Consider the following 14,441-nt stretch of genomic DNA (forward strand, 5'->3'; position numbering starts at 1 on the left):
GTCGAAACGCGATTCGAAAATGTTGAGCAGTGTCACAGGTGTGGTGCAGATGTCTTGTGACCCCTGCCCCCCCATGCATTGACCCCTAACATGTGAATTTTAGAGAATGAAATGGAGGTTCACAAGACATGTGGACCACACTGCAGATTGAGAATGTTCACTCGATCGTAATGATTTGGGAAGCAAATTAAACTGTTTATATCCTGAACAGCTGTCGCATCTTACGTATACAGGATTTGATGCGTCAAGGGTTAACACAAGGATGGGGGGGGGGGGGTGACAGTTATCTAAATAAAGGTTTAAAAATACTACAGTAGTAATATAAATGCATCCAGCAGTGGATTGATCCTGACTGAAGATGAGCTTGTACTGTACTGCATGCCCAGCTCATAACACTGACCCCAAAAACGTGACTCAAATAGAGACGGGTCAGTTTGAATGTACAAATTAAATATGTCCATCAACCGATGGAGCTTCTGGTAAACGCTGGATCAGCTGTTAAACAAATGCCTCTGGATGATGAAAATGGACAAATTATAAATAATAAACGATGAAAAGTGACACCATTCCAATGTAAAGTGCAATATTCGTCAAAGCAACACAATTTAGAACAGCTAAATTGCGCTGTCTTGGAGGTTTGTTGACTGGTATACAGGAGTGCATGGTTGATTTTTCAAATGACAAAAAAAAACTCATTTTGTTTGCAACATGTATTTATTACTTGCATATATTTCACAATGTCACTGACCGTACAACAAAGCAATTTGCATTTGTGTTTAGATTAATGGGTTCAATTTCCAACTCATGAATACGTATTAACGTGTGATTAACACTTAACATGATAGTACTGTATACTATTTTGCACGTATTGTAATAAAGCAGTGTATTTTAACACATCCATAATAGAGGTTTTTGGGGTAGATCGCGTAAATTTAAATGTGTCGTTAAACCCACCACCACCCAACACAGCCAATTAGTAAGGTTTGTCACTTAAACATGTTATGTTTTACGTGTCAAGTTTACGTGACAAACCTTACTAATTGGCTCTATCGGGTGTTAGCGGGTTTAACGACACATTTACATTTAATCGATCTAACCCAAACACTTTTATTATGGAAAGCAGTGTATTATTACACTTTAATTATAGAAATCTATTGCTAGATAACAGCTTTGCTTCATTTAACAAAGCACCATATTTTATGCTGTAGCAAAGAGAAAATTCTGAACAACTGCCTTCAAATGACAATCATTTACAATTGCAAAACGGTGAAACATTTTCAAGTATGATGTGTGTTAATAATGGCATCAGAAAAAAATTTCCTTGTAAAAATAAAATGTTTCAGTGAATGGAATCATTGGAGACATGCTATGAATACCAGATGTAATTTTTTTGTTTACCAAAAGACCTCATAGAATGAGAATGGGTTTTCCCCTTTTTTCTGGCAACAAAACAGGTGTTAAGATGCTAAAACACCAACTAAAACCGTTTACAAGGAATCATGTGTGCATTAACCACAATACTTGTGGTCAAAATGCAAACAAAAACATACTCTGATAATATATGCATTAAATTTCGATTTAAAGCTTTCGTGACTGCAGGGATTCATCTTCTTGGTTCTTTCGGTAAAGTCACGTAGAAGGGAAATAATAAAATAATAAAAATAAAACATAATAAAATACAATTTTCACGACGTTTCGGCCACAACGTCTTTCCGACAGACCTGTTCTTCACCTGAGGACGGCTGCTTGCGTTGTGGCCGAAACGTCGTGAGAATTGTATTTTATTATGTTTCATTTTTATTATTTTATTATTTCCCTTCTACGTGAATTTACCGAAAGAACCAAGAAGATGAATATATGCATTGTCTTTTAAACTGATTGGTCCACACCAGAGACAGCTTTCTTTGTTTTTTGTTTGCATTCTGACCACAAGTATTGTGGTTAATGCAGACATGATTCCTTGTAAACGGTTTCAGTTTGGTGTTTTAACATCTGAACAGCTGTTTTGTTGCCAGATAAAAGGGGAAAATCTATTCTCATATTTTGGTACTGGCAAAGGAGGTCCCATGATGTAGACTTCATAGAAGTCAAAGGCCTCAAAAAATTTCCATAAAAAAATCATGATTCATATTCCAAATATCTGTTTAGATAAAAACTGATTTTTTTTTGGTGAGAAATTTTCATCCGTTTACAGATTAATAGCATGGTATGTCTCTTATGTGAAACTATGGACTTTATTATCAAATGCATTATCTGGATGGCAATTTACGGTGGCTTAAAGTGAAGCCACCGCCTGATGAAGACCGCGTGTGTTGTGATCGAAACGTCGTGGGTTTTTTGCTTTTCTTATTTTCAATTAATTTGAATTTTATAATTTTTTATTTTCTATCTACGTGACTTTACCGAAAGAACCAATCATATTAAAGTGAAATTGTTACATTTCCATCAATTAAATTACCCTGGCACTTTATTTAGCCCTGCATCAAGTTTGTCCTCGTGAAAATACCATGAGACTCAATTGCTGGCACATGGGCACCGATTAAAGAGACAAAGAGGGCCTGTGTCACCCAGCCAACCAGAAGGCAGTTGGATGCATGGAAAATTACTTGAATATGTAGAGTCAGTGCGTCTTCAGTATCTGATTAGCTTTGATGATTGCTCAATATTTTTTCTCATGGCGGGGGGGGGGGGCGCACAGGGGCTGGGGTTGGGGGGCACCATACTAAAAAGGTTGAAAACCACTGCCTAATATGCAAGTGAGTGCACTAATGAGGAAACAACACATACATTGCCAGGTGTGCTCGAGATCAAGTACACAGAGATGTTTTACACTTTTGCTCTCTACCACTGTGAAGGCATGCTGAGGATTTGAAACACCCAGGTTGCACATTTCAAGGCCAGCTGCTCATATTTTCTCCACGTAGTTCCCAGGAAACATTCCCTCCTTGCCACGGATGCACCCAGTCCACCAACCAGATGGATCTATAAACAAACAGAAGTTTGTCATTAGATAACGCATATATTTACATAGTTCATTTGCCCAGGATGTCACAGTAGGCCAAGTTCAATTGATTAACCAGGTAAGAACCAGGTAAGAAACCAAGATAGTCTAATTTGCAAGAATGATGCGAGCTGCCACAATGACTAAACCAATTAAATAAAGTACAGCAAATAAGTAAATAAAAAATCAGATTCTTCTAGCGTAAATATTCTGATTCTGATTCTGGGCCCCTCCTTCACCAACCTGCACTGGCAAGCGTGGTGAAGAATCGGACACGGTATAAAGAGGCCTTCATCCATTAGTGGATTGACAAAGGGCTGTACTTTATAAGTATACATTCTTAGAAGAAAGGCCACACATATATAATCGCCTAGGTATGGCTGTCATTGTTAGAAATACACGGCTACAATCGTCAGTGGGAATCCGACACAACAGAGCCCCAGACACTGCAGGTTCTTCCATTGAAGCTGGAAAAAGTTTGATTGAGGTGCGTGTGGATTCAGTGACACACACAAGGCTCAGCGAAGCATTTACGCGTGTACGGACTATCACCGGGCAAAGACGATGTTTACATGTGTAGTGTAGCACTCAAAGACGCAGTCTTGCATAAGTTATATATTTATTCTATAAATAGTCCACCCGACTCGATGACATGTTACAGGTGGACGAAGGTTCACTATATACAACTGGGTGACTATATGTAGCTGCCACACGACGTTCACTATATAGCTGACTATATAGGAGCCGTTGATGTAGTAGCTACGGTAAAGACATATAACTCCCTCTCCAGCTTTTCAAGACGATGAGTTCGATGACCACAGCGACGACGGTCCGGAACCCCGAATTCCCACGGCAGCCCCAAGCCCCGCTATGCGCTCCCTTACATCTCACTTCGGCTGGGGCCCCGCCCCTTTTCCCGAACTCTCTTCTGCCGGAGTGTTTCCTAGCCTCGCTAGCACCTCGCAGGTTCCTCCCCCTCTCCGCGGTGACTCCTCGCCCAGTTACGTCGCTTGACCCTGCCTGTCCTCATCGCTGCAATCATTACTCGCGGCCACCAGGCCACGCACCATCCTTGCACATGCACCACCCACCTTCCCGGGTGAGGTCGAAGACTTCGCCGATGCTGAAGCTGATCTCGTCCGTGTCCTGCGCGTCGTACTGGTATATGGCACGACAGCGCGGGAAAGCGGCTGCTCTGGCTTGCATGGAAGGCTTGGATCTTCCGCCTCCCGGCGGAGGGCGAACCTGGGACACCTGCCTCTGGGTGCTGAACGAGGACGCACGCGCGTTCACAAAGCCACAAAACAACAAATACAATCACACCACATACGGTTACCAACCATGGGAAACTCGTGCTCTGAAGCCGTGCAAAACTGTGAACAAAAAAATAATGCATGTGTTGGAGCAGTAACCAAAGCGGAGATGGAGTGACATATCTAATTAATGCACATGCGCAGATGAGATGAATTGCAAATGCTTGAGCACCAGATGTAGTGGTGGCGACACAACAGCAGGCAGATAATGGATGATACAATATAAATGTTGATTTATATAATATCTATATGCATAGACTTGAACAGGGGCAGGGATTTGACAGCACAGGTGGCTGGGGCAAGGGGGTTTCATACAAAGGGGGGTCGTGACAGAGAACTTTGGTTGCTGGAGCAGAGAATGTGTGGACAAGAGGAGAGTGATAAGAGGAGAATTCGGCAAAGGCATGTCTATGAAGGATCTTTGAGGCGTTGAGTGAGATTTTTAAATTGATCGGATACTGGATTGCTAGCCAGTGGAGATAATGTGGTCTTATTTATGGGTGTGGGTAAGAAAGCTCGCAGTGGAATTTTTTTAATAAGTTGGAGTTTTGAGGACGATGACGTACCCCGCCGCACCCTGATCCGGCACCCGCATGAAGTCCATGTCACGTTTGGTCTGGGCAGCGGTAGGGGCGCGCACGTTAGATGCGTGGCGTGGCAGGTGAGGTAGTTCCTGCTGTTGCTGCCTTTTGGTGCCACCCTTTATGTTGGGCTGGGCATAGGCGGGTGCCTTGGCTGAACACGTGGGCTGACGCTGAGAAGGCGGCGCACCATTGCGATGCTGCTGCTGCTTCTGGTGCTGGGGTCCTTTGTAGCCTGCTTGGACAGGCGTGATCCCACGCGTTAAGCATTTCATACCTGATTTAAAGCTTTCGTGACTGCAGGGATTCATATTTCTTGGTTCTTTCGGTAAAGTCACGTAGAAGGGAAATAATAAAATAATAAAAATATAAAACAATAAAATTCTCACGACGTTTCGACTGCAACACAAGCAATCATCATCAGGTGTGAAATTCACAAATTGTCTTGCTGTGGATTTCACACCTGATGATGATTGCTTGTGTTGCAGTCGAAACGTCGTGAGAATTGTATTGTTTTATATTTTTATTATTGTATTATTTCCCTTCTACGTGACTTTACCGAAAGAACTAAGAATATAATCTTTGGTTCTTTCGGTAAAGTCACGTATAAAGATAAAGTAATAAATTAAAGAATGATATTATTTAATTTATTAATTTATCTTTATCGATAAAATAATAAATTAAATAATGCTATTATTTCATTTATTAATTTATCTTTACCGAAAGAACCAAAGATTAATTCCTGCAGTCACGAAAGCTCCAAAATTAAGATTGAACTAAGAATATGTTTCATACCTGTTAACCGATTAGCAGTGCCTACCTTATTACAGACCAATTCAGACCTTATTGCTCACAACGTGCAACCTTATAAATCTCAACGTTCATCCTACAAAGTCCCATCACAAGGGAGAAACACAAACATACATTTTTTTTGGCTTGCTCGTATTGAAACGGCTGTACGCCGTATGGACCTGAAAAATTCAATTTCCCTGTACAAGAATACGGGTAAACCGTACGGGTTGACGGGTATGGTGTTTGTGCATATTTTACTATTATACTTGTCACAAAATCTCAACACATTTGTCAATAACTCTACTCTCAATAGGAAAAATATATATAATAGACCCCTATTCATAGCACATGTCTCTGCTTTGCATATTGGATCATTTATCAAAATGTCTATCGTTTATTTTTCCTCTTTAGTGTAGTGTTATTTATAAATGTGTTGAGTAAAGTCACATATCTACGTATCTACGTGACTTTACCGAAAGACCCAAGAATATGAAGTCCTGCAGTCAGCAAAGCTTTAAGTCAAGATTTAAATGTGTTGAGTGTTTTTTTCTTATTTGTGCTTGTGCTCCACTGCCAACACAGGATTACAACCATTGTCTTTGATGTAATGTTATGTACGACCTTTTTGTCAATCCGCTCATGGGTGAGGGTCTCCCCATGTCGCGTGCAGGTCGTCAGGGTTATTTGACCATTTTCAGAATGTTTATTTGGATTGGAGGAATCCGATAAGCTATGAAGCTCTTTATCAGAGATGTCCAGTAGGGTCAGATCAGCAAGTTACAATAACAAACAATATATTAAAAAACCCGATAGGAGTGAAAAATAGAGAAAACGATGCCTTTACCCACCATCATGTAGCCCTCCAGCCGAAAACATTCTGTTGTGCATGGTGGTTGACCATCTGCATATTAGCCATGTTAAAACCTGCTTAGCTTTTGAGATCTGATGAGATCGGGCATATTGGTAATAGGCATTTTAGCATGGAGTGAGGGCGAGTTTTGTGTGTCTGATGCTTGTGTTTGTGTGTGGATGCTTACCTGCGTTAGCGGCTGGCAGTGGACGTTGCTGGATTTGTTTATTATAAGATGGTTGCGCTGTAAAGCCCCTGCCTCTCCCCTTGCCTCTCATGATCTCCTTTCTGTTTGGGCCTGAAAGGAAACGTGCCAAGGGCAGAGATGATTACAACCGGCATGCATGTTAAAACCCACAACGCATACATGCTGTCAAGTGCACGACAATTAAATGAAATTGTCAGCTTTAAATATATGCGAGCATGCTGAGACGATATGCCTAGACCAATAGTTTTGGTTCTAGGCCTCAAATTAAATGCTTTAGAGTCAAATATATATCTTTGGTTCCGCTAAAGCAGGGGTCATCAACCTGCATCTCCAGAGCCGCATGTGACTCTTTAAGGATTGCTTCGTAACGTTATTGATTAAGGACCGTCTCGCATTCACATGGATTGCAGCTCTTACAATATTGAGTATTTTTTTACCAGATTAGAAAAAAATGTCTCTTCTTGTTGTTTTGGTTGCCAACTCCTGACCATTGGAGTCCAGTATACCAAGGAAGTCCAGTTTATCATGGGAGTCAAGTTGACCATGGAAGTTCACAGTTTACCATGTGAGTCCAGTTCACCATGGAAGTCTAGTTTACCATAGGCACGGGCCAACAATCTGCGGCTTCAGAGCCTCATGCGGCACTTTAGGGACTGTCTCGTGACGTTGTTTAAGGACCGTCTTGTATTCACGTACATTTTGGCTCTGGGAATATTGATTTTTTTTACCGAATTCGACATAAATATAGGGATGGGCAATAAATGCTTGTGTACCAGCGATGCCCACATCTCAAAGAAAAAAAAAAGTAACGCACAAGTCCAGAGTATCACATACAATTGAGTAATCCTTGCAAAAAGCATCGCTACAAAATAGATTGAGACGATCCTGGGGAAAAAGCAGGACAGGTGGCAATTCTATTCGCGGCACCGGTGCTGCTCACGTGAGCTGGAGGGCAGTCCCCGGCCGATGGCCACGGTAAGAACTCGGCCACTGGATTTCAAAATTGCGACGTCTCCAGTCTTGCACACAAATGACACCTGGCGAGTGCCACCCCTCTCAAACCAGCCCTCCTTCTTCACCCGGAACTCCAGCCTTCACGGGACACGTGGGTGGGAGGCATTGAGAATCAAGAGGTGTCATTCAGAGCGAGAGGGAAGTGACTTGAATTTGGTGGAGTGCGTGTAAGATAAGTGGCGTTGGCTTACACTCATGACAGTGGCGCAAAACCCGTAAACCCGATGAGGTGGATCGTACATATTTCATTGCGTGAGGGATGTTAAAACTGCTAGGCTGTGAGGAGGCCGGTACATAGCAGTAGCGAAATTAGGTGTCTCACCTTTCGTTATCAGATTTCTTTGGTGCCAAACACTCATTTCATTAATTTTTCCTAACATGCCGATTGCAGAAGCCCCCCCCCAAAAAAGGTCCCAAGACTCAGCAAAGTTGTCCCCAATAAATAAAGCTGATTACGATTGTAATAATTATCATGCGAGTGTCGTCATCTCGCATGTTAGGGTTTTCTGCAGGCGCTCCGTTTATCTTTGGAAAAAATATTCCATGAGGAATTTGCCAAATATCCCAGATGCAGTCTTGATGCTCAATGCTCAATGAGGCTCTTGTTGATAAATGAGAACTATAATGAGTATAACATTCAAGGCTGATGGGGGGGGGGGATCAGGAGAAGACAAAGGGGTTCACACAGCATGTGCACCTGTTGTTCTCTTTTAGCTCCGCCCCCCCCCCCCCCCCAATACGTTCCATTCATTGGCTACCACACTCAGATAAGCTCCTCCCCCCCTCCTCCCCCCCTTAACTTGTATTTAAGAACTTGTATCTTGGAATTTTTTCCTCACTTGATACAGTAAATTTAGCTGTGACGGTCCCACCTGATGACGGAGACTTGTGTTGCCTCCGAAACGTCGTGGTTTATTATTTTATTTCTATTATTACTTTTATTAATTTGAATTTTATTTTTTACCTACGTGACTTTACCGAAAAAACCTAAGAGTATGGGGTTCACACAGTATCGTCGCACACAGGTGCGGACAGGCGGCATCACAGCAGCGCGGCCTCACGTGTTGTTGAAGTTGAGGGGCAGCTTCTGCTTGGTGAGCTCCTCAAAGTGCTTGCACAGGAGGCTGAGGAGCTCGGTCTTGAAGACAGACTCCAGGAGATTGTCGTCCTCGCGCTCGTGAACGATGAACATGTCATCCTGCAAAGTGCTGCATGCAAAAAAATATACAAAAACCCCCCGTATAGCCCCAACAGACTGTTGAGCCAAGTGCTGTTAGCGAGCACCTATGAAGGTCGGCACGGTACACGAGGAAGTGGGTGACCAACACCACGCCCGACCGCCTTTGTCTCCCTAGTGACGATGTTTACACATTGCACCAGGTACTCATTTGAGGCTGAGTCGACCTAGGGGAGACCCAGGACCAATTCAGATAATCGTCATTGGTGTTGGCTGTAAGCGGGAGTCGAACTCGGGTCCCCGGGTTCGTAGCGCAGTGCGCTAACCACTACACTACCACGACCGTAGCGGCCCACACACACAGTAGCCAACTTTCAGTTGACGTTCCTGCTTCCGTGACTTTTACATTAGTTTAATAGACGCAGACTTACAAAGACTAGAGATCACAATTATTATATCATCATCGCATAGTCAATTTGCGCCCGAAGATACCACCACACCTTGCCATTGCTTCATTCCGTCTGCTAGATCCTAAAGTTGTGCAAAAGTGCTCAATTATAAGTTCACTTAAGCCATGGATAGGGTAGAAATACCAGACATCATGATCGGTCTTACCCCTACGCAGGTATATATAGAACGGTAGCGCTTAGGCATGATAAAATCAACCTCTGTTTCCACTGTGATTCTATGAATTTTCACAATTGGAGGTTACAATTGTGTTATGTGCAATTCCTTGTCCGTGCTGTCAATCTGTCTGCATCGTTTGGTCCGTCGTTTTCATTTGTTTTGTCTCATCCTTTGTGAAAAAAACAGCACTCTTGAAGGTATATATGAGAGTTCAGTTGTTTTCTGATTTGAGCAAGGTCTTAGAAGTGCAAGGAAAGAGGCAGAAAGAGAAGAGTTTTGACCTGCAGGATGGTAATTGAAAACGATACAGATGAGAAAAAACAAGTCAGCCTGGTAGACTCCACTTTTAAATCAACATTGAAAACTTATTTCATCGGAACTACTTTTTGTGTTTAGTTTGTTGTCCTTCCCCTGCACCTCCGCTTAGCACGGTTGGCTTCGTACGGTGCGAAAGAAGTTCAACATACATACAATCAATCAATAGAGTTCATAGGAACATTGACCATGGTAGTAGCGATAGAAGAGTCATAAGAAGGTGATTGTTCACCAGTGAATGGAGTGAATCAGTGAGTGCTGGTAACGTTGAATCATAACAGGTGCAATGAGGCAGGAACTGGGTGCTCCATCCCAGATGTGACAACAGTTTTACAACTTCGGCCAAATTCGTGTGCTTCTTACCTGAGCGAGATGGACTGGATTTTGTCAATTTCGATTTTGTTTTTGAGCACCTCCATCAGCTGGCCTTTCTCCTGTCCCTTCTTCACCTTCTCACGCCCGATCAGGTACAGGTACTTAGCTGTCAAGATGAGATCTCGTTTCACCAACTGCCGGAGTGACACGAGGGGAGGAGAATCCATACAGCTTTTAATGCCGGGCAAAGATTCACACAAACCGTACGAGCTAAACCTTCTGCCCGTGATCCATGCCGGCAGCGTTCGCCAGCCCAGGCAGCACCGAGTGAGAGAGCCGGGAGAGGAGCACCTTGAAGCGGCGGTCGTATTTGTTGACGACGTCGGCGAAATCCACACGCTCTCGCCTCGCCAGGAACTGCCGGAGCTCCGGTCGGTCGTCCATACCGAGGTAGTCTCCGACAAAGTTGCGGTTTATGCTGTTTCTTCTCCGCTCCTTCTTGTTGAGCAGGATGTCCGAGGCTGCAGGAACCCAGCACACGGGTGTTTGAGCTTGCGCGCTAAAAGGTTTCCGATAAGGATAGCCGAACTGGCGGTGGCGTCTCGTCGTCGTGTGCTAAGCCATCGGTGGCACGGATACACTGGTTACAGTAACTGTTTGAGTGGACGGAAAATTATTCTCAACGACTACGACTTATGGGTATCATAGAGAAGACAATTTCAAAGCTGAAAAAAGGAAACGTATCATCAGCAGTCGAAATAGGCCAGAATGACCCAGATTGTCATGGTGGGAATAAACATTTTAACCCGACTGCATTCTGTAATGAACCAGGGACAAGTGTAGTGGCAGGTTATATATATATATGTGTGTGCTTGGGGGGGGCATTTATGAGGTCCCCCAGTAATTCCTTCCCATTTCCAGCCTTGATTGTCATTCAACAGGGCCTGGATACGTGGCTATTCGTGGCTCCAGCTGGAGGAGGCAACAAAGTCCTCCTTGGGTCTTGCAGTCCACGTGTGCGCAGGTGGAAATTACTTATAAACTGGCATGTGGCTGGCAGTGACTTTCTCATCAGCACTTCTCGCACAGAGACCCACCTGTAGACAAACACGGAGACCCAGATAGCTCACAGAAAGCCATAGACTCACATAGAACTTGACGGGGTGTAGCCCGTCACTGCTCCTCAGCTCCCCCTTCTATATTGTTTTTTATTTAAAGTTTGTTTTTAACATTGACTGTGTTGTGCCCCCCTCTCCGGGGTTAATGCCCCCCCTCCCCCCACCATTTAGTCAATTGAACCTTATTCAATTCAAGACATTACCACTCATCTATTACGCACCCTGCTCCCGCATGCGGGCGTACTGCTTGTGGGCGTTGAACTTGCGCCAGGCCTTCTGGATCGTGCGGGCAAAGGCGTCAAATTTCCTGTCGCGCATCTCCTCCAAGAGGAACAGCTGAGAAAGAGAACACAGAGTTAACACACTCACGGCGACAACGATCTCCCGTAGAAATAGCCTTCAACAGACTGCTGGAGCAAGCATATGTATATCGTTTATTGTTGAATTTAAATCACAGTTCCTATGATTACTGTTGTTACATTGTTTTTATAGCTTTATTTTGGTGATTTCAAAAACATATGGTTAAGCTATGTTTCTTGTGGAAGTGCATAGTTGGCCTGATAACTTTAATCTAAATTGTCTTATGGTTGTTATTGTTTGACTTGCATCACACTGGGATTTTTGCACACAGCGTTGTATCACAGTGTTTTTTTTCCTGGAAGATTTGCTGGTTTATCCAGGATGTTTCTGTTGCGCGTCGTCGCTTTAAGATGTTCTCTCTTTATATTTTGTTTGTTGCGGTTGCAACCGACTCAAAAGCCGCATGGCTCACAGGACTATACCTAATACATGAAACTTGAACTTGAAACTTGAAGTGATGTTAGGGCACATCTATTGAAGCTGGCACGACACACGAGGCTATGAGTGGCTGCCATCATGCCTGGCCACCTTTGTTTCCCCAATGCTAATGTTTACACACCTCACCAGGTGCTCATTTAAAAGGCTGAGACAACCGAGGGGAGGCCCAGGACCAGGCAAAACATATTTGTTGCTCCCCACAAAATGTTAGCACGCTTGCACACTAAAGACAAAGATCCCCTGTATAGCCTTAAGAGTGCTGTTAGCGAGCACCTATGAAGGCCGGCATGGCACACTAGGGGATGGGTAGCCAACACCACGCCCGGCCGCCTTTGTCTCTCTAGTGGCGATCTTTACACACTGCAGCAGATACTCATTTGAGGCTGAGTCGACCTAGGTGGAGGCCCAGGGCCGGTTCAGATAATCGTCATTGATGTTGGCCGTGAGCGGGAATCGAACTCGGGTCGCCGGGTTCATAGCGCAGCGCGCTCACCGATACCCTACCGCAGACAGGCACCCAAGCACATTCAACATTTAACACTCCTCTCTAAATTTCCTAAAGGCAGCCCTGCACAATCAAAATGTCGTCGTGTGTCTCCTTCGTATATAAATCTCTCTCCACACAAAAGATAAAAGTATTTCTCATACAGATCGCCACTCACCTACTCGAGTCAACCACTCACCACCACTCTACGCTGCCACATTGCCGAGGGGCGGCACGGGGGGGGGGGGGGGGGCCTTCTCATCTCACCGACTCGGGGGCCTTGATGAAGACCTTGGAGCGCCCCAGCTGGAACTGGTCGGCCTCCATGTTGACGGCACGCAGGATGTGTGTGATTCCCTGGCGCTCGTCCCCGCGCCATGCCGGCCACGTCTCCGCCGTCAGGATTGCGTACCTGTCCGCGCGGGTCGCAAAGCGTCCAAGGTTGTTGTCGTCGTCGTCATCATCACCATCATCGTTGTAAATGCCATCATCGCCACCATTACCGTTTGCATTTTCATCATCGTGATCTTCATCATCACCACCACCATAATAATTTTCATTATTATTAAAAAATGATAATTTTCATCACTGCCATCGTCATTTTCATTCTCACCACCACCAGTCATTTTTTGGTACAATCGTCATTGCAATTCCCATTGTCATCATCACCATTATCATCAGCAGCATTGCCATCATCGTTATAATTATTGTCATTGTCATCATTATCATCATCATTGTAATAGTAATCATTGGAACAATTGTCATCACCGTTACCATGATCATTGCAATTGCTGTTATAATTGTCATGAATATTGCCTTGCACGGACAATCCCAGCTGGCATTGGCTGAGCCACTGGTGTCCCAGGGTTCGGCGCTCACCTCTGCAGAAACTTTTGGAAGACGCGGCGGTACGCGAAGCCGGCGCGACGCACGCGGATGTTCTCCCGCAGACCCAGGTACTCCACCTGGTGGCGTACCCTGCACGGGAAGAGCGCACGCACGCACGTCGTGGACGCACGGGCAGCAAACTCGTTACGAGCGGACCCGCGTCGGCCTTGACCAAAGAAAGAAGAGTCGCCGTGCCCACGGTGGGATTCTCGCCGCCGTTTGAAATCGAGCGAGAACCTTTTGGACGCACGCAGCCTTCACCTTCGACAATGCGACTTCAAAGCTGGCGACGCGTGGAAAGCACAAATTGGGAGTTCACAAGAAGTCACAGACACCTCGTGAAAATCCTGACGCAGACAATCCCTGGCTTCGATCTTCCATGAAGCTTGTGGGTCACGACCCCTAAACTGCATCTGCATGAACTGTGGCAGGTGCAGACGCCTGATGCACAAATGGAAAGTAAAAAAAAATCTCCGGTGCGCGACTGTGGTCACCCAGAACAGACCATGATGATTATCATGACGTGGGCATTGAAAAATCTATTATAATGTGAGTTACTTGAAGGAATAGATGATCGAGTTTCTGGCTCACTGGTGAGCACAAGTACGTCTGCGTATGTGTGCGTTGTGTGTATTTACTAGGGTTGCCACCCATTCTGGCTTTCCAGGATCGTCCTCTTTTTTGCCGTCACTGTCCTAAGAAATCTGTAGGTTAACCCATGACAAAAAAATAAGTCGTGTTTTTTTTTCATCAGTTGTGCAATAATGCACCACTGAAGACAATGCGATTCCACCAAGTTATCCCCTCTTCTGGTATCAGGAGATATTCTTCTTCCCAAGATATGACCCATTTAGTTGTATGCATGTTGAACTTCTTCGCAAAGTACGTAGCCAACCGTGCTAATCGGATGTGCGGGGGAAGGACAAAAAACTAAACACAAAAAGCAGTTATATTTCGTGC

The 14,441-nt window shown here is 44.4% G+C and overlaps 1 protein-coding gene across 1 annotated transcript in view; it reads right to left on the reverse strand.

The window, feature by feature from the left end:
* Positions 1 to 708: 708 nt before the first annotated feature.
* Positions 709 to 14,441, reverse strand: part of LOC133343816 (unconventional myosin-Ie-like) — a 43,933-nt gene continuing 30,200 nt past the window's right edge. Inside the window, exons 18-28 of the mRNA XM_061553688.1 lie at positions 13,473 to 13,571; positions 12,861 to 13,005; positions 11,533 to 11,647; positions 10,545 to 10,714; positions 10,242 to 10,387; positions 8,821 to 8,967; positions 7,686 to 7,837; positions 6,725 to 6,835; positions 4,881 to 5,130; positions 4,093 to 4,268; positions 709 to 2,982 (exon numbers count right to left, since the gene is read on the reverse strand). Of these exons, the coding sequence (XP_061409672.1) occupies positions 2,906 to 2,982; positions 4,093 to 4,268; positions 4,881 to 5,130; positions 6,725 to 6,835; positions 7,686 to 7,837; positions 8,821 to 8,967; positions 10,242 to 10,387; positions 10,545 to 10,714; positions 11,533 to 11,647; positions 12,861 to 13,005; positions 13,473 to 13,571 (1,588 nt within the window). The 3' untranslated portion in view covers positions 709 to 2,905. The remainder of the gene's footprint in view (positions 2,983 to 4,092; positions 4,269 to 4,880; positions 5,131 to 6,724; positions 6,836 to 7,685; positions 7,838 to 8,820; positions 8,968 to 10,241; positions 10,388 to 10,544; positions 10,715 to 11,532; positions 11,648 to 12,860; positions 13,006 to 13,472; positions 13,572 to 14,441) is intronic.

The sequence above is a fragment of the Lethenteron reissneri genome, chromosome 18 (genome assembly GCF_015708825.2).
Source record: "Lethenteron reissneri isolate LAM-NWPU_2019-01 chromosome 18, ASM1570882v1, whole genome shotgun sequence".
Classification (NCBI taxonomy): domain Eukaryota; kingdom Metazoa; phylum Chordata; class Hyperoartia; order Petromyzontiformes; family Petromyzontidae; genus Lethenteron; species Lethenteron reissneri.